The sequence below is a fragment of the Mustela lutreola genome, chromosome 6 (assembly GCF_030435805.1).
Source record: "Mustela lutreola isolate mMusLut2 chromosome 6, mMusLut2.pri, whole genome shotgun sequence".
Taxonomy (NCBI): Eukaryota; Metazoa; Chordata; class Mammalia; order Carnivora; family Mustelidae; genus Mustela; species Mustela lutreola.
Genome location: NC_081295.1, coordinates 83,581,660 through 83,602,831, shown reverse-complemented (window position 1 = coordinate 83,602,831; position 21,172 = coordinate 83,581,660). Strand labels below are relative to the sequence as shown.

Below are 21,172 nucleotides of genomic sequence, written 5' to 3'. Positions count from 1 at the left end.
GCCTGCTTCCTCCTCTCTTTCTGCCTGCCTCTCTGCCTACTTATGATCTCTATCTGTCAAATAAATAAATAAAATCTCTTAAAAATAAATAAATAAATAAATAAATAATTCAAGAAAATTATTAAACAAGGTTTTCCTATTTGTTTTCTTTTAAAGATTTATTTTGAGAAAGAGAGCACAAGTGGAGGAAGGTGGAGGGGCAGAAGAGAGAGAGAATCTCAAGCTGAGACTCCACACTGAATAGGGAGCCCCATGTGGGGCTCAATCTCACAACTGTAAGGTCATGACCTGAGCTGAAATCCAGAGTTGGACACTTAACCAACTGAGCCACCCAACCACCCCCAAAGTTTACCTATTTAAAAGTTAAGAAATAGTTTTAACTCTGAACCTAATCAATTAATGTGATAAAAATGATATAAAACAAATATAAAGGAAAACAGAGTCATGAAGCTTAAAGGCAAACTTTCTCTTTTTTTTTTTAATATTGTATTTATTTATTTGAGAGAGATTAATTAAAAGAGATCACAAGCAGGCAGAGAGGCAGGCAGAGAGAGAGGAGGAAGCAGGCTCCCTGCTGAGCAGAGAGCCCGATAAGGCAAACTTTCTCTTAAAAATGATAAGCATCTATCTCCATTCCCTCTTGAAAGCCCAACATCAATCATATTGAAGGAGAAAATGATTCAAACAGCCAAAGACAAAAAGAATGGAGACAGCCCAAATTGTCCTGTAGTTTTGGGAAATGAAAAGCAGAAAAGGAAACATAGAAGTGAATAGAAAAAACAGACAATTGTCTTAAAATCCCAGAGATGCTGGAAGCTCAGAGGCACTAGTTATTAGAGAGAGTAGTAATGGGGTTATATTAAAGGAATTGAAAATTTGCATAAGAAAGGCAAATTACTGCTTAACTACCCTACTCCATCAATGCAGGAGCTCCAGGCAGGAGAGTGGAGAACTCTTCTCTGAATGGCCCCGAGAAAAGATCTCTTCCTATATTAAAATTTTCGGAGTTCCCCAAACAAATAGCAAGCTTCCACCACCTAAAACTCTATAAATGGAGTCTGCTTATCTGCAAGCTCCAAGTAATCCTATAGGACCTCTGATCTTTTAGTGCTTCATCCTCACTCTACGAATGGACAACTAAGGACTTACAAAAGTTAAAAGAAAGACCTCAAAATGCAAAAGACTAAAATAAATAGATGTGAAAACAAATTAACATGGAAAAACCCCACAAAACACAGGAACAGAAAGAAAGAAAATGTTGGGAAAAAATTTTCAACCATAACAGACTATAATGCTATGAAATTACCCCTTAAAATTAAAAACATGATTGCTAAGATACAAATTTCAATAGAATAGTTGGAAGATAAAGCTGAGAAAATCTACATAGTAGAACAAAAAGCAAAGAGGGAAAAAAAAAAAAACATGACCAATAAACTTAAAAAGTCAAAGGAGTTCAGTGGCCAACTACCAGAAGTTCAGAAAGAAGAACAAAGGAAATGGAGGGATCGTAATTATCATTAACCTCTGAGCTGTAACTACATTCCAGTCATAGTTCTAAGCACTGGATCATCTCAATATCACTGCAACTCTATGGAGCAGTTACTACTTACATGCTCTTTTTATCAATGGTGGGACTAGACTACAGACAAATTAAGTCATACAGCCAGCCAATATGCCGGAAAACTAGAATCAGTTGTAGGCAGCCTGACACTGAAGTCTAAGCTCTTTATGGCTACACTGAGATCTTACAACTCACAAGTCTAGATTCAAAAGGAAAAACAAATGCCTAATACAATGAATCAAAGCCCCACATTCATGATTAAATTTCATAATAGCAGGACTAAGAGATGATGCAAAAAACTTTCAGAGAAAATAAATAGGTTATACAAAAAGAATGAAAATCAGATAACATCTTACCTTCTCAATAGTAACACTGATTGCTACAAGTTAACAGAGTAAAACCTTAATTTGATACGAAAATGATTTTGCTTTTAGAATAATACAGCCACCCAAATGATCATTTAAGTATTAAGGACCAGGCACTTTTTTTCAGGAAGCTTATGAAAGATGTACTTAAGCAGGAGAACAATCCAAAAAAGATAGACATGGAATCCAGAAAAAAGTCCAGGCTCCACTTCAAGAAAAAAATGAAGAAATGACACAGGGTTACAGCTCTGAAGGGGATTTAGGAGACCAGAGCAAAGACAAGAGAGGGCTTCAAGGAAGAAGTGTCCACGATAGGAGTGCCTCAGAATACATAAGTGGAGGTTGTGAAAAGTTTGAGACCATGATGTAGTCAAAGAGTAAAAAGGAAAAGAAAAGACAGTTCTTAACTCAAGGAAAAATTGTAAAAGCTTTTCGGGAAAGTAAATAAAATTAGCAATGAATAATATTAATACAGTCATGATGTAAACTCTGACTTAAGCAAATAAAAAGTGAGATTTAACCAAATTACAAGGACTGAGGGTGAACACAGGTGGGAAACGTGAGGGAAGTGTAACAATGTCTAAAACTAATAAACCAAAAAAAGAAAAGAAAGAAAACCCTGAAAGCACATTATTCAGAAACAGTGGAATTAACAGCTGCCTCTGAGAAATCAGACTTGCAAATAGAGAAGAACATGAGATAGGGACTGAACTGGTTTTTAGCATAAGCCTTTCAGTGCCACTTAAATTTTATTTTTTAACTATCCTTTGATAAAAGAAAAAAACAACATAGAAAACTTCCCATATATGACAATAACCTTAATGTGGGTTTTCAGGTACCTACTTTACCCTTAGGGAGGTCAGGAGTGTGTATACTTCACATGCTCCGATCCAGGCCTTCGTTCCCTGTAACCTGTTATTAAGTTGAGAGGCACCCTGAGGATCAAAACCTTCCTTCCATGCATCTTCAATCATAGACTGAATTTTTGGAATGCAAGGAATTGACATACCTATAATTATACAAGCAAACACATTACATGACAGTTACTGAAGTACTATATATTACTTCATTCCATATTATATGTACAGTTGATCCTTGAACAATACAAAGGTTAGGGACACTAATTGCCTGCAGAGTCAAAAATCTGCATATAACTTTTTGCTCCCCCAAAAACTTCACTACTAATAACCTACTGTTGACGGGGAGCCTTACCAACAAATAAAAAATGAAGAGTTGATTAACACGTATTTTATATGTTATATATATTATAAACTGTATTCTTATAATAAAACTAGAAAAAAGAAAAAGAAAAAAATTATAAGGAAAATACATTTATAATATTAGACTAAAAAAATCCATGTATATGCAGTGCACACTCATGTTCTCCAAGGATCAACTATTTATAAGCAGACAAGTTAAAAGAATTATACTTCACATACCTTTCAGGCAATCGTCATAGGCATCATTTTGTAGTAATGATGAAAGTAGCATCTGGAAATTTCTATAACCACAACCCCAACCTTTGTCACCAAAAGATGAATGAAAGTGATCCACCCCTGTGGAAAGCCAAACGCGCCTCACATCTGTAGCAGCATTCTGATAATATCTATAAAGTGCTTCAATAATTCCTAAAATAAAGAAGAGACTTAGAAGATTTAGAAGGATAAGCTATCATCTTTTATGGCTGTCTCATATATTTCTAATATTAGTCTCTTCCTCAAGTGCCCCATCTAAATCCTGTCAATTCCATCTTCTTTATCTTTTTACTGTTATAACCTTAGTTCATGTCTTGTTACCACTATGCAAGTTTTCCTAACACTAGTGTATTACTTATACTAGCACAATGGTGCCTCGCTGTCTAAGTAACATGGTCTTAGCAACCACATTATATAATTATGTAATACATATATAATTATACATAATTATATAATTGTATATATATAATATATAATAAAAGAAAAATTTCTTTATAATAAAATTTTTTATCCTTAGTCCCTAAACCTTTTTAGGTATTTTCCAATATCTTTTGTTAAATTATAATCTATTGTTGAAAAGAAATAATAGCTTTAACTAATAGCTGCTTAATTAATATTTGTATAACTCACAAAAATAAAAATCTTTGCCACATAATAATTGAATTTCAAAGCAGTTTACAAAAAGGACATAGTATATAACAGAGCAGTATTCTTTAACCCCCTACAGATATATCAATATTATAACAACTATACATACTCTACTACATTCTACAATAATTCTAAAACATATGCACAAACAGAAATTAAAGAGTGACATAAATCAAAAACAAATAGAAACTCTAGTATTTTCTTCTTGTATACCCTAAAGAATCGTATTCCAGATCATCAGGAATGTCCTATCCCACAGAAACCTTTTTACACAGAGACCTTTGAAGAAATATAAAGATGGCCTTCAGAAAGACTACTGGATATGAAAATACATGGCACAGGGAATTACAGATAAGTGGGGAAAGTACAGAGACACTTTCCTTTCTTATTGCTTGAGATGTATAAGCAATAAGACCTTATTAAGTACTGTTATAAATAAGAGGAAAAATCAAATCCACACCTTCTCTTTCTCATTCTTTCTCATACATACATATGTACTAATAAATTCCAAGTGAATTAAAAGTACAAATATGAAAAGCAAAGTATAAATGTTTAAAGAAAATATAAAGAGATAGGTTTATGACCTCAAAGTTGGGGGATTTCCTTGACCAAGACAAGATATAAATAAAGACAAAGACAGAAATTTGATTATATTAAAATTTAAAACTAATTAAAGATACCATACATAAAATTTAAAGGCAAATTATAGATGTTGAAGAAGATATTCTAATTTCAGATAATCAACAAAGAATTAGTGTCCTAAATACTGAAGGAACTCCTATAAATCAAGATGAAAAAGACAACTCAGTAGAGGGCAAAAGAAGAGAATAGGTTATTTACTGAAGAAACTAACTCAGGGGTGATGAGGAAAATGCACATTAGGTACTATCATTTCAAAAATGAGTGGCAAAAATTAAAAAGTGTCACCATACAAAGTGTGAGTGAGAATACAATGATGCAAATTAGATTATGATCATTTTGGAAAACAATTCTGCAGTAACTTTAACAAAGTTAGAGATATACATGCCCTTTAACCTTGTATTTCCAGTTCTGGTTGCATTATAGAAAAACTCTTAAAAAAGACCTCTTGAGAAAAGGGAGTAAACTGAGGGTTGCTGGAGGGGAGGTGGATGGGGGATGGGGTAAATGGATAATGGGCGTTAAGGACTAAAAGAAAACCTGTTTATAATTTGTAAGAGTAAGAAATTGGAAACAACCTAAATGTTTGTTAACATGAAAACAGGTAAATAAGTTGTGTATAATTCTAACAAAGGATATCAGAGTCAAAATGAAGTACAGCTATAAGAATCAACATATCTGAGGAGACCAAGTAGGAACAGATGTATACCAATTACACATAGTTTAAATACATTAAGATATTACACATTTTTATGGACACCTACATATATGGTAAAAGCATTAAAATATATATGAGACTGGTAAATACCAAATTAAGGATATCGGTTCTCCATGTGGGTGAGGAGGGATTAGAATCAGAAAGGGATGCACACGGGATTTAAAATACAGATGAAAGGTTTACAGCTTTACAACAGTAAGATTAGGAACCTCTTTGGTAGGAACAAAGCTGTTTCCATATAAATTTTTTTTACTATACTAGTGTACATTAAAAGAATACCTTAAAAAATATCAGGGAAAAGGCATTCTTTGTAGGAAGGCAGATTTGATTGTGAGTACTAGCTGGGCCAGTAAGTAGCTATGTGGTTACAGTGGGAAAGTAATTTAATCTATCTAAATCACAATTAACTAATCCAGAAAAATGTAACAGTATACAAGTGAGTGTCTGTTTTGCAAGTTAAATGATGCAGTTTATATAAAGGTCTTAGTGTCTAAAACTATACTAAAACAATATAGTAGCCACTATCTAAGTATGACTATTGAACATCTGAGATGTGACTTATCCAAATATAAATACTCTGTAAAGTGTAAAATACATATCGAATTTTGAAAAATGTACAAAGACTGCAAAATATTTCATTAATAGTTTTTAATACTGATTATATATTGAAACAATAATATTATGGACACATGGGGTTTAACATATTAAAATTAATTTTACTTCATCACTTTTCCTAATATGACTACAGGAATTAAAAAAATATATATATATATATTTGGTTAGTGTGTGTGTGTGTATCTTATACTTCTATCACACAGCATTGATCTCAAACATAGTAAACACTCAACATAGTAAACACTCAAACACTCAAAACTTCTAAAAGGCCCATTTTCAAATGTCAAGTAAATGAACACAATATAAAAGTAAATTATTTTTAAGTGGATTATTTAATAAAAATATAAAAGTACAAGAGTTTCAAAAAGACATTTTTAAAAAAATTATTTGAACAGTCTTACCTAAAAGTATATAAACTATGGATTATTAAAGTTAAGCAAATTCAAAAAATCAGGATTATTACTTCACTGTTATATGAAATACTAAAATAATGATTTTGATGTTTAAGTACTCACCAGAAGTTTTTGTTTTTCCATCATCAATACCAATAGCTAGCGATTCCATCATGTCAGCTTTTCTTCTGTGAAATTCAGATGGATGCATTCTTCCCCTATTGACTTCTATTTCCATATTTCGTAGTTGCTGTTGTTTGTATCCTCCAGAATTATCTAAGCCATATTGTCTCTATTGAACATAAAAATGACTTACTTTTCATGTCCCTTAACTTCAATGAGGATGGAAACTTACTACAATTTTATTTATTTGGAAATATATTTTGAAACATTCTACTTTATAGATTTTCATACAAGATTAAGATTTTTTATTAGAGATTTTTATTAAAGATTTTTCTTAAGAGTTTTATTAAAGATAAATAACACACATACATATACACAAATCCCCCAGTTAGTAACAGCCTTTCTCTGTAAACCGCCAGGGCAAGAGATTTGCTTTCTTTGTAGTAGGAAAAGTAGACAATCCTGTCTTCCTACGAAAGGTACTAAAAAAGGCAGGTCAGTTCTGAACATAGCACTGATTTAAGAAAGCCTGTCACTACTTATTATTTGTTCCCAGGATAGCCTATTAAGATCCACTTAATCCACAATTCATTCAGGCAGTAATTCTACATAGTAAATTAACTTTTTTTTTTTTTTTTTTGCACACTGATAGAGAATCTCCAATTATAACACAGCCTCCAAGGAAAACGTTTTTGAGATCTAAAGAACTTGTGAAATTACTTAACAAACACACTTAAATACTGGAAACTTTTCGTATTTATAATGTTCAAAATTATTTAAGACAAAGAAAACTTAGGAAAAGCCAACTTTTTTGCCTCCTCTGAATCTTGGTGGGAAAATGTTTTGCAAACAGATGAATCACTAAGGAGAAAAACAGCCCAAGTTAGATACTCCAAATAGAGAATTACATGGTCATGTGTGACATATCTGAACAGAAAAACTCAGAAGTGAGTCTGAGAAAATTATGATATGTACAATGCACATTAGTATATTAAAGGTTTTGAAAAATCTTGCAGTATACAAACGTGTTTAACTGAATACTTTCAAACCTATTCAATCACAAACCCTTTATTTTCAAACATTATCCTATTAGCACACAGAAAAAGAGTAATTAGAAACTCGGAGCATTATTAGCACAGGTAATAGTTCACAGAAAATTAGGACTGAAAAAATAGAAATAATCTATTAAAAATGTACATGCATTGGGGCGCCTGGGTGGCTCAGTGGGTTAAAGCCTTGCTTTTGGCTCACTGCTTCCTCCTCTCTCTGCCTGCCTCTCTGCCTACTTGTGATCTTTGTCTGTCAAATAAATAAATAAAATCTTTAAAAAAAAAAAAAGTACATGCATTAAAAATATATTAGATGCTGCCAGTTTAGTTTGGCACATACCAACATCAACCCAAGATAAAATCTCAAATGTCATCAAAAATAGATTTTCCATTAAACATGGCTCTTTTTAAATCACTAAAAGAATTTAACACTCAGACAAGAGATATTAATTCTAAATTTCTCTTTTAAGTATCTATATAAACACTTAAATTCTTTGTTTCCTAATCTGCCCTATCATTTTAACATAGATAGGTTTGAATCCAGGCTTTACCATTTAATATAGCCTGAACCTGAACAAGTTACTAGCTACATAAGCACTCTGTTTCTGCTTCCTCATCTGTCATTTAGGGAGTTGCTGTGAAGATCTTAAGGTACTATATGTGAAGTGCTTATCCCAGTACATGACCAGAATGAGTAATTATAAGTGGTAGCTGTTATGAACTATAAACTGTATATGTAAAAAGAGTTGATTTGTGTATCAACAATGACGAAAATAATGGGCTGTAGTCTCGACAGCATGTTTGAAAAATAAGAACTCTACCAAACCAAAATACTACGATTGTTATTAATCTTCATACCTGCAGCTTCTGAAATTCTCCCATTTCTTGTCGTGATTCCTCAGATCTCCTCTTTCTGTCTTCTTCTTGTTGAAGCTGGTGAGCCAACTCTAGATCTCTAGAACACTGGACTCTGTCTATGCCTAATAGATATTTTTAATGTTTAGAATAAGGTAATTACTGAATTTAAATCTCACTTATTATATGTTTAACTCATATCTTTTAAATGGAGTAAATGCTATTATTTTGATATTTACTCATGACTATGATGTCATGGAAATACCGTTTCTAGCAGAACTTGAACAGCTTCTGTAAGGGTAAAACCTCCACTTAAATCACTAATATACACTGAACAGGCAGGCTGTGACAAGCATTTTTCATTAATTGTCTCATTTGATCCTCATGACACCCTTAGGAAGTTACGTATTATCTCCTAAGGAAACTAGAACTTAGAAAAATTAAGTAATATTCTTCATTGGTGCTCCCTATTAACATAAATAAGGAAGACTAGCTTTTAAAATAAACTGGGACAGAAAAGAAAATAATGAAGAGCATCAAAATATGTTTGCAAAGTACAGCTTAATTACAGTCTGGTCACAAACAAAGTCTGGTACAACTTTGCAACATATTGCCCTGTTTCCTCTCTACCCAGTATCCCACAGATCCATTAGTCAGTGGCTTCTGGACAGGATCTGGTACTCCCTGACTTCCAATTTGATATTTGAATTATGTATTTGAGTATTCTTTCTTTTCTTTCAAATCTCCCAGTCTCTACTAGATCTTCCTATTTGGTCCCCACTTCCAACTACTGAGGATAAACAAATTACAACTGATTTTTAGCATACTACTGACACTATCTATAGTGATTTACTCAGGCCATATCTTTCAGTATTTACCCTGGGCTTACAGAATAATTTATGTGCCCATACAAAGCCTATTATAAACAAAAGAATTATCAGACATTCAGCTTCAGAGGGGTATTTTCCCACAGTAGTTAGCAGAGAATCACTGGAGAAGAGGACTATTCCATCTTTGATCCAGTGATTCCCATTTTGGGATTAGACTGAGTGAACAAGGGCTATTACTCATGAAGATCATGGACTGGTATTAGGATCATTAATACTGGATACTGAAGGCCCCTGAATTAACAGGAGATATCAGTGTACCTTAAGAACAGTAGGTATCTTAAGTGCCAGTAGAACACAATTGGTTTCTCTTAGAGTCTACTTTATATTTTTTTCATTGGGATTCTGAAACTCATAGAATCTTTCCTCTTCTAAGGCACTATAAGGATTACCTTATCAATGCCACTATTCAAAAACGTAAGGGACAGAGAAAAAACTGTACAGAGTCACTTACAAAATTAATAAGCGGTTAATATAAGAAACTGGACAAAATGGAAATGAACTTGAAAAACATTTAAATCATACAGTTCGTATATTCTTTAAAAATCGTATGTGCCATATGGCAGCTTCCTGGTTCAACAACAACTTTTGCTGACCTGATGCTAAATCTAGTTATTTCTAGCTGCTGAAAGAATGGCCTCAACTTCATCAGACAGATTTCTTAAATTGTACAATTTCATTGCCTTCTGAATATTTGTGTTCTGGGAAAAACTCTGGGGACAAAACCACTAGTTTGGTTACTGCCCACAGTAGTTCATTCTATACAACTTTTCTGTGAAACAACTTCTAAAAAGAAGCTGAAGTTATATTATAATTCTTTAAAGGGACAAATTTATTTTTAACCAGTATGCTTTTTTCCCTCTTTACTACTACTCTAAAACTTAGATATAAATAGGAAGCAGAAATTAAGTCAAGAGATTCTTATTTTTAAACATATCAACATACCGTGTCCAAAGCTGCTTTCTTCCAAATGTAAGTCAACGTGTTCCTGGAGAATAGGGTAATTTGTACAGATGAGCCCACACATAGGACAGTCATACAGAGGTTGATCACGGTCTGTTTTAGAGACATAATTCAGTTGTTTTATTTTTAAAACTTTTAGATTTTTTCACCCCAAGTCAAAGATTATCCACTGTCCACTAACCTTATTAAATAAGAAATAAGTAATAAGTAAATAAGTAAATAAGCTTTTTGTAGTTGGATTTAAAGCTATTTTCTACTTTTAGGGTCAAAATGGAAGACTGAGCAGAAGCACAAATCTCTTACCGCTATAATAAAAGAAAAAATTAATAACAAATATGTAGATCTGTAGTTAAAGCAAGAAAAGGAAAGTATAAAGGAAAATCGAAATGGTAAGTAGGGGCCAGTCTATGCATGAATTTTAGGGGTTAAATTATCAGCATCCTCCTTCCAAACTAAGTGGTGAGGTACAAAATTCAGCATAAAGCCTTCAGTGTAAAGCTTGGAATTGGGATCATACTGCCTAGTTGGAGCAGGAGATCAAAGAGCATTAAGCAGCATGGCAAGCAGATAGGTGTACCTTGCCCAAAACAGAAGCAGTACCTCTGCGTAGACCAAGACCTGACTGATATTGGGCACAGAAGAGGGACACTGAGCACTTACAGCCGAGCAATCCATACATGTAAGGTCTGGTCTGGAAGTAGAATATCTGAATCTGTATTCAGATAGTAGCTGAGACTGCTAGATAGCTGTTTACTTCCACAAAGTGAACGTGACTGGTCTCATTTTAGGTGGATCAGTTGACCTTAAAACTGAACTAAGTCAATTTGACATGTCTGGAGAGACACCACAGTCAAAAGACTTAAAATTAGTTGATATATCCTATGGTAGTGAAAATGGAAACCAAGCTATTGCATTATCTACTGATGTTCTTTCCAAGGTAAAATTCATTCAAACAGAAAAATTAATTCAGCACTTTGGTGAAATCAGCCAGGACACAGGTAAGTACTGTTTTGGAGATGAAGATACACTAAAGGCTTTGGAAGTGGGAGCTGTAGAGATTCTAATGGATATAATGAGAAATGTTCTTCATAGCCAAGGTACAGAAGAGGAGAAAATTGTCTAACTGAAGAAAAAGACAAGGATAAATCTCATTTCATGACAGGACAGGAACATGAACTGATTGAGAGTATGTCCCTCCTGGAATGGTTTGCTTAAAACCATCAAGTTAGGAGCTAGGGGCGCTGAAGCCTCTGCCTTCAGCTCAGGTCATGATCCCAGGGTCCTGGGATCTAGCCCTGCGTTGGGCTCTCTGCTCAGCAGGGAGCCTGCTTCCTCCTCTCTCTCTGTCTGCCTCTCTCTCTGCCTACTTGTGATCTCTGTCTGTCAAATAAATAAATAAAATTTTTAAAAAAGTTTGGAACTACACTGGAAATGATCACAGACAGGTCATAAGAAAGATCCTAGTTTGTGAAAGAATTTGGTAGAACTGAAGTACCTCATAATACCGAGTTGATTTCCATGGAATAGAATATCAAGGAAGAGATGATGATTTTTTTTACTTTGATGACTAGTAGGTAAATAACATGGTCCAGAAAATGTACCTCACCCTGCAGCAGTCAACTCAAGGAACATAGCCCTGGTAGAACCAAACAGATACCTGCCTTACAACTGGGCCATTTTCAGAACTTAACCCAAGAACACTGGCTACTGAAAACAAAACCAAAACAAAACCAGATGCAACCCTATACTTGGTTTTGTCATGGTGTCAACATTGCAGCCTATGACTATGTTCCTAAATGCTACTTTGGACTAATTTTAAAAAGAAAGGCAGTTTTTATTTTTACTTGATGACCAAATTGAGTGCTCTTATATTTTTCAAAAAATTTTTAACATTCATACATTCAAGCAAACATAATTTAAGTGTTATAAATCTTCAAAAACTAATAGAAGTGACATCCTTAAAAAAGAAAGAAATGTTAGAGTTCAAACCCTTGGGCTTATTAGCAGGCTGGACATGGCTGAAGAAAGAATCTCTGAGTGTAAGGATATGGCAAGAGATATTTCCTAAAATGAAATAGACAAAAAGATCCTCCCCAAACCTCCCCTAAACATAACAAACAAACAAAAAACAGAACAAAACAAAAAAACCCAAAACCCACAACCTACAAAAACTGTGGGAGAACTGCAAAAGGTATAACATACACAAGATGTGAATACCAGGAGAAGAATGAAAGAAACAAAAGTATTATTTAAAGCAATAAGATCTGAGAATACCCCCAAGTTAATGTCAGACATCAAACTATGGATCTTGGAAGGTCAGAAAACACCAAGCACGGTAAATACCAAAAACTACATCTAGGCACACTATATTCAGACTTCAGAAAAATCAAAGATAAAAAATCTTGAAAGAAGACAGAGGGAAAAAAACACCTTACCTATAGAGGAACAAAGATAAGAATTACATACAACTTCTCAGAAGTCATTCAGGTAATAGGAGAGAGGAGTGAAATATTTAAATTTTCCAGAAGAAAAACAAGACAAAACAAAACCCACCAACCTGAAATACTGTACCGTCAAAATTATCCCTCAAAGATGAAGGAAAAATGAAGAATTTCTCAGACAAAAATTGAGGGAAATTGTTGCCAGTAGACTTGCTGTGCAAGAAATGTTCAAAGAAGTTCTTCAGAATGATGGAAAATAATATTGGCCAGAAACATGGATATCCATAAAGGAAAAGATCAGGGAAGAAATAGGAGATAATAAAATAAAAACATTTATTTTTCTCATTAATTGATATAAAAATAAGTTTATTCAAAATAAAAATATAAGCGTATTCACTTATGTGCGTGTGTGTGTATATGTGTGTGCTTATATTTACTTGAAATGAATGACAGCAATGACACAAGGGATGAGGGAGGAATTAGGAATATCTTATTATGATAAGGTCCTTGTATTCACATAGTCATACAACAGTATTCAGAAGTAGACCTGGATTAGTTGTTAATGTATACTGCAAACTCTAGGCTAAGCACTAAAAAAGTAAAAATAAGCATAACTGATATGCTAAGAAAAGCGAGTATTGAGCAAGTGAAATCTTCTGCCTATATATCAGGAGTAGAAGTCCAAATGCTTCTTGATATCATAATCGCCATGGAAAACATAATGCAGTCAAGTACCCGTCACAACACTTTACTCATAGAGAATATAGCGGAACACACAGAGAAGAGAAAGAGTAAGATCTTCCTCAGTATTCGTCACTAATCTGCCATGGCCAACGGGTCCCTTCCGGCAGCCAACACGGGGCAATTGGTCTGTACACACCTCTCTTGCACAACACAATGAAGGATCTCATCCCTTTCCAGCAGAGAACAGACCTAGCACTAAGGCTGTTCAGGTGCCATATGACACACATGCTTAAGCAAAACAAAAGAATACACACTACTGCCTGAAAAAGGGAAAGGTATTTCCATACAAAGGCTGTGAGAACTCTTGATAACGAAGTGTTCTACACCCAAGGATCATTCTTATGTGGCCAAATAGGGTCAAAAGGTTACAGGTATGAACTGTTTTCCCCCATGGAGAGAAAATGAAATCATACGAAATGTTCAATTAAGCTGCAAAAAAACAGGAAAAAGTCAAAGACAAGAAAAGAAGCAAAGAACAAGGGCAACAAATAGAAAACAATAACAAAGATGGTAGATAACATTAGTCTAACTATAGAAATAATCAGTTTTTTAAAAAGATTTTATTTATTTATTTGACACAGAGAGAGATCACAAGTAGGTAGAGAGGCAGACAGAGAGAGAGGGAAAAGCAGCCTCCCCGCTGAGCAGAGAGCCTGATGCGGGGCTCGACCCCAGGACCCCGAGACCATGACCTGAGTCGAAGGCAGAGGCTCAATCCACTGAGCCACCCAGGCACTCCAGGAATAATCACTTTAAATGTCACTGCTCTAAACATACACATTAAAAGATAGATTATCAAGGTGGAGAAAATATAAGACCTACCTATATGTCATCTTCAAAAACCTAATGAAATATATAACAAGATACACATGAGAAAAAATACAAAATTCTGATGAAAGAAATCTGAGAGATATTTCTTGTTTATGATAGGAAGATTCTATAATGCTACCATGTCTATGTTTCCCTACTTGATCTATAAGTTCCAGACAATCCCAATAAAAAATCTCAGCAAGTTATTTTGTGGCTATCAAGTAACTGATTCTAAAATTTATACAAAGAGGTAAAAGATTCAGAATAACCAACACAATATTGAAGAAGAGCAAAGTCAAAGGACTGGCACTACCGTACTTCAAGACTTACTATAAAGTTAGAGTATCAAGACACTGTGGTATTGAAAAAAGAACAAACAGATCAATGGAACAGAACAGAGAGCCCAGAAATGGACAAATAGTCTAGTCGACTAAATCTTTGACAAAGCAAAGGCAAAACTATGGGAGGAAAGAAAATCTTATCAACAATGGAACACGTGGACATCAAAATGTAAAGAAAATGAATCTGGGCGCCTGGGTGGCTCAGTGGGTTAAGCCGCTGCCTTCGGCTCAGGTCATGATCTCAGGGTCCTGAGATTGAGTCCCGCATCGGGCTCTCTGCTCAGCAGGGAGCCTGCTTCCTCCTCTCTCTCTCTCTGCCTGCCTCTCTGCCTACTTGTGATCTCTCTCTGTCAAATAAATAAATAAAATCTTTAAAAAAAAAAAAAAAAAGAAAATGAATCTAGACTCAGACCTTATACCCTTCACAAAAAGTAACTTGAAAATGATTATGGGCCTAAACATAAAATGAGAAACCACAAAATTCCTAAGAGATAACATAGGAGAAAACTTAGATGACTTAGGATATGGCCAAGACAACACCAAAGGCTTAGTGAAGTTACAAAATAAGTGATAAGGGGGACCTCATTAAAATAAAAAACTTCTGCTCACCAAAAGACTTTGTCAAAGTAAAGAAGAAGACAAGTCACAGAATGAGAAAAAATATTTGCAAAAGATACATGTACTAAAGATGTTATCCAAAATATACAAAGAACTCTTAAAAATCAACAATAAGAAAACCAAAACCAGATTAAAATATGGGCTGAAGACCTTCACAGACACTTTACCAAAGAAGATACACAGATGGCAATTAAGCATACAAAAAGATAAATTCATGTTATAAGAGAGCACTTCAAATTAAATTAAGATGAGATACCACAACACAAATATTAGAACGGTCACAATCTGGAATGCTGACAGTACCAAATGCTGGTGAGGATGTGGAGCAACAGGAAATCTCACTCACTGCCACTGTGAAAGAGTCTGGCAGTTTCTTACTAAAATTAAACACACTATTATTATACAATCCATTAATCACATTCCTTGGTATTTACCCAAATGAACTGAAAATCTGTCCATATAAAAACCTGCATGTGGATATTTAAAGCAGCTTTATTCCTAACACCAAAACTTGGAAACAAGCAAGATGTTTTTCATAGGTGAATGAATAAATATACTGTGGTATATCCAGACAATGTAATATTACTCAGCTCTTAAAAAAAATAAAATAAAATAACTATCAAGCCATGAAAAGACATAAAGAAAAGCTTAAATGCATATTACTAAGTAAAAGAAATCAATTTGAAAAAGCTATATACTGCATGATTCCAATGACCTTCTGAAAAAGGCAAAAATCATAGTAGTAGAAAGATCTGTGATTGCCAGGGGTTAGGGTGGGGGAGGGGTGACTAGGTGGATTTTTAGGGAAGTGAGACTATTCTGCATAACTAATATGATGGGTAGTTGTTATTACACATTTACCAAAATCTGTAGAATATACAACACCAAGAATGAATCTTAATGGAAACTACAGACTTTGGGTGATAATAATGGGCCAATGTAGATTCACTGAATATAACAAATGTATCATGTGGTACAGATATTGATTGTGGAGGAGGTTGTTAGTATATGAGGACAGTGGGTACATGGGTATTCTCTGTACTTTTTACTTAACTTTGCTATGAACCTGAAACTGCTCTAAAAAATAACATTTATTAATTAAAAAAAATGAATCTAGACACACTTTCCTTACATCTTTAAAAAATTAACTCAAATGAATCACAGACTTAAATGTAAAATTCAAAACTATAAACCTTCTAGAAGATAACACAGGAAAGATGAGCTTGGGTTTGGTGATGAGTTTTTAGATATATCAAAAGCATAATCCATGAATGAAGAAATCAAGTAAGTAGCACTTTATTAAAAGTTAAAACTTCTGCTCTGTGAAAAACACTGTTAAGAGAATGAAAAGACAAGCTCCAAACTGAGAGAAGTATCTGCAAAACACGTATCTAATAAAAAACACATATCCAAAATAAAGAAATTACTCTTAAACTCAATAATAAAGAAAAAGAGATGATTCTAAATGTACTGTATGCAAGAAAAACCGAGCCTCCAAATACATAAAATACAGCCTGATAGAGCTGAAAGGGGAAATAGACGAATATGTAATTATAATTGTGGATTTCAACAACCGCCTTTCAAAAACTGGTAGAAATGCTAGACAGGAAATCAGAAAGGATACTGAAGACCTGAATACAAACAAAATGATCTAAATGAAAAATTTAGAATACTCAATCCAACAACAGCAGAATATCTCTCTCTTTCCCAAGTGTCCATGGAATATGTACCAAGACAGATCATATACAGTATCTTGGCAGATAAAACAAGTTTCAACACATTTAAAAGAACTAAAATCATAGAGTGTGTTCTCTGATCATAAGGGTGTCAAACTCAGAACCACAGAAAATCAGAGTCCAAGACAGTTCAGATGCCAATGGGCTGGTGGTAAATAAAAGAATGCCCTCTGAAAAATGGACTCTGAGTACAGTCCTCCTCAGAAAGGTTCTAAAACTACTCTCAAAGTAGTTGAATTATTTATTAACTGAATCAGAAATTCTTTTCCACAACTGTATTTTTATAATAATAGTAAATGAACAATGTTATAAACTAAATTTAAAAAACACATTTGCTGGAGGCATAATATTCCACTGTATATATATATACCATATCTTCTTTATCCATTCATCTGCTTTAGGGCATCTTAGCTCTTTCCATAGTTTGGTGACTGTGGCCATTGCTATTATGAACACTGGGGTACATATGGTCCTTTCGTTCACTACATCTGTATCTTTGGGGTAATACCTAGCAGTGCGATTGCAAGGTCATAGGTAGCTCTATTTTTAATTTCTTAAGGAATCTCCACACTGTTTTCCAAAGTGGTAACACCAACTTGCATTCCTACCAACAGTGTAAGAGAGTTCCCCTTTCTCCACACCCTCTCCAACACTTGTTGTTTACTGTCTTGTTAATTTTGGCCATTCTAACTGGTGTAAGGTGGTATCTCAGTGTGGTTTTGATTTGAATCTCCCTGATGACTAACGATGATGAACATTTTTTCATGTGTCTATTAGCCATTTGTATGTCTTCTTTGGATAAGTGTCTGTTCATATCTTCTGCCCATTTTTTGACGTGAATATCCAACTTTTGTATCAGCATGGACGGGACTGGAGGAGATTATGCTGAGTGAAATAAGTCAAGCAGAGAAAGTCAATTATATGGTTTCACTTACTTGTGGAGCATAAGGAGTAATATGAAGGACATTGGGAGAAGGAGAGAAGAGAGTTGCGGGAAATCGTATGGGGAGACAAATCATGAGAGACTGTGGGCTCTGAGAAACAAACTAAGGGTTTTGGATGGGAGGGGAATGGGGGGGTTGGGTGAGCCTGGTGGTGGGTTTTAAGGAAGCCATGTATTACATGGAGCACTGGGTGTGATGCACAAACAATGAATCTTAGAACACTGAAAAAAATAAAGTTAAAAAAAAATAAAAAACACATTTGCAGTAATCTGATTTACAAACCAACATTTAGGACACCACATATTAAACTGACACTACTGTTAATTATCACATAAAGTGAGTATCTTACCTTCTGATGGAGTGTCTAAAAGATCGGCATGCTTTGTTTTCACATGATTTTCCATATCTTGACTACAATCTTCTATTCTTCCGCAGAACGGACATTCGGGAGAACTATACGTTGTTTCATAAATTGATCCTTTTATTTTAGATGGGTCACACTCTTTTTCCTTACTTTTAAGGAATTTTCTGGATTCAGTTAAGTTCTCCGAATAAAAGGTTTTATGTTCTAAAGTACCATCATTAGGCAGGCTTTGCGCTGAAATTTTTGGGTGATTAGATGCACAAGCTGAATGGACACTAGAATTAACTTCCATTCTACACTGTAAGGTATTGTCCTTCCTGTTATCTGAAGTTCTAATCTGTATTGTATTGATCCTTGCAAAGCTTCTTTCTAGTTCATTTTGCTCAAAATGAGCAGTTTCAATATGAAAACACATTTCATCGTAATTCACACCTGACAACTTGCAAAATGGACATATAACTTCATTTTCCATGTGAACAATTAGCAGGTGAGCCTTCATGTCTGGTTCTGAGGTTACTGTTTCACCACAAATATCACAAGAAAGCATAGTACATCAGGTAGCTAGAAAAGAATACAATGTTATTTTAAGTTTGAAAGACTGGAGAAAAAAATGCATTCTATAAGATGATCTGAAACAAATTTTTAGGAAGTATCTATTTAAAACTGGATTATTTGAAGATACTTTCAATGTACTTAACTGTTCCTCAAATGTACAAACTTCATTATAAATCTCAATCAAAATTTCTCTACTGTATTTTGAATTTATGGTTTCAATAAAATAAAGGCAATAATAGTTCAAATTAAAATAAATAATTTTAAATATATTTCAAAAAACATGCCTGGTGTGAGGTCGAGAAGAAAATAATGTTTATAAAATTGCCCAAGTATGGTATTTAAGAGAAAACTAAAAGAAATCTTAACAATTGATCTATCTGAATACAGAAACTTAAAGGTTTTAACAATGGGGAGGGTAAATAAACACAGCTTAATAAAATAAGTTAACAGTTAAAGAGCTTTAGCTATATCAAAGTAATTTAAGTAGCATAATTATCCTCCTATATGGAGGAAACCCTCGCTCAGGTCACCGAGGTCAGAAAATGGTGAGCCAAATGCTAACCCAATCAGGCTCCAAACACTGTCCTCTCAACCCAAAGAATAAAAAGAGCGTCTATGGTAGCAAAGAGCACAGATTCCAGAACCAAGAGAACTAGAATGCAATCTCACATTTCAGAATTTAGGTAAGATAGCTCATGTCTTTGAGCATCGGTCTATAAAATGAATTGTACTAAACCAGCAATCACTTTAGGGTTTTATGGACTAATAGAAATACTGGGTACGGACAAAAGCTGATTTTGTTAAGAATTTTTAAAATCAATCACAGCCACAACCTTCTTATGTTGTTCAGCTAAGGACTATTTAAAAACAAAAGGGGGGGGAGAGGAAACCATTCCCATTATTTGAATAAATTTAGCTTTATAAGAACTTCCTGCATTGTCCTTATGTTTCTTATTCTCTTTTAAACAAGTGAAAATAGTTTCTGATTTTAGAAGGAAACTCTCCCAAACCACCAGTGGAAAGAACGTCATATCCAGTTTCTTATCTTCCCGGGGCTAGACAGAGGGATACGCTTGAACTCCCAAATACTCTGATCAGGACAAGTGGTTGAGAGATTTAAGGAGATTGTGACAGGTGCCAGGCTGAGCAGACTGTGAGAGAAGCCGTAAGGGCCGCATGCCAAAGGCCCACTCTGCCCAAGAGTCCGCGCCAACTTCCAGGACCCGAAACCGGGTCCAGACACTGACTGGGTCATAGTGGAGGCCGGGGGAATTTGGGAAGGGATCATTAGTTCCTACCGGCCCAAAGATCCGGCCGCGGCCACACTGCCTGATTATCCTGGGCTTCCTCTTCGGGTCGGCCGCCGACACCGTCTCGCTCTCCCGCAGAGACTTTCAACGTCGATTACCTTTCCCGGCCCGGCAGACTAGGACGCACAGGCCCTCTCTACACCCTGAGAGTCACAGTTAACCAAGAAACAAACCAGCGCCTCCAAAATACTTTCACTCCCATCCTCACATTCAAAAAACGCTTTTCCTCGGTACCCCCGGAAGGAAAAGGCGCCCAGCATGCACTGCTCCACTGCTCCACGCTAGTCTGTGTTGTGGTGTTTTCTGGGAGTCGTAGTCTTTTTTTGCATCATTGGTTCCCGGTGCTGACTCCTAATTTACTAGGAGACACACAAGGCTCTGAGAATTTTCAGAATGAATTCCTACGACGGGAGCTAAGACATTACACGAGTGCACAATACCCTAGGGCCCAACTGCCACGGTATGTCAAGACAGGGGCCAAATCATGTAGACTCTTATAGAGAACTATTGGAATATTTAAACAAGAGAGTGGCATAATTTGATAATGTACGGTATATTGGGGGTTTTGTGGTTCATCAAGGCAGACTGAACATGTACATCTATATTCTCTGCCTCTCAAAATCTACTAAAATGACCAAATAAAACTAATAAAAATAAATGCTAATGAGATTTTAATAACATTTGAAAGCTAGAAAAAGAATGGATGAGTAGTAACTAACTTGGCTAAGAGAAGTCAACAAAAATAAATCAGTTTATACATCAGAATTCTGGAAATGTTCAAAAATTAAAGACCATATGCTTCTAAAAAACATATTAAAATTGGGCCTGAAAAGAGGAACACTTTGCGTAAAACTCTCATTAAGGAGCAGTTAGCTCCCTACCTCCAGATTTCCTCATTACCAGCTTGCCAAGTGACTGATCTTTCCTTCCAAGACAGAAGACTATAGGTTTGGCTTCATAAAGAAAATTAATCAGAAAGACTATTAAGTCAGAAATGCACAGCTTAGAGTTGTGGAGAG

At 34.8% G+C, this 21,172-nt stretch overlaps 1 protein-coding gene across 3 annotated transcripts in view; it reads right to left on the bottom strand.

The window, feature by feature from the left end:
• ZUP1 (zinc finger containing ubiquitin peptidase 1) overlaps positions 1 to 20,394 on the bottom strand; it is a 28,579-nt gene extending 8,185 nt beyond the window's left edge. For 2 of the 3 annotated variants that reach the window (XM_059177756.1, XM_059177755.1), the window contains exons 1-7: positions 20,142 to 20,394; positions 18,274 to 18,849; positions 10,273 to 10,383; positions 8,444 to 8,565; positions 6,537 to 6,705; positions 3,366 to 3,554; positions 2,770 to 2,935 (exon numbers count right to left, since the gene is read on the bottom strand). In XM_059177756.1, the coding sequence (XP_059033739.1) occupies positions 2,770 to 2,935; positions 3,366 to 3,554; positions 6,537 to 6,705; positions 8,444 to 8,565; positions 10,273 to 10,383; positions 18,274 to 18,835 (1,319 nt within the window). In that variant the 5' untranslated portion in view covers positions 18,836 to 18,849; positions 20,142 to 20,394. Of the gene's footprint in view, positions 1 to 2,769; positions 2,936 to 3,365; positions 3,555 to 6,536; positions 6,706 to 8,443; positions 8,566 to 10,272; positions 10,384 to 12,847; positions 12,976 to 18,273; positions 18,850 to 20,141 lie in introns of those variants that run through there. The other variant, XM_059177757.1, reaches the window with a different exon arrangement.
• Between the last annotated feature and the right edge of the window lie 778 nt (positions 20,395 to 21,172).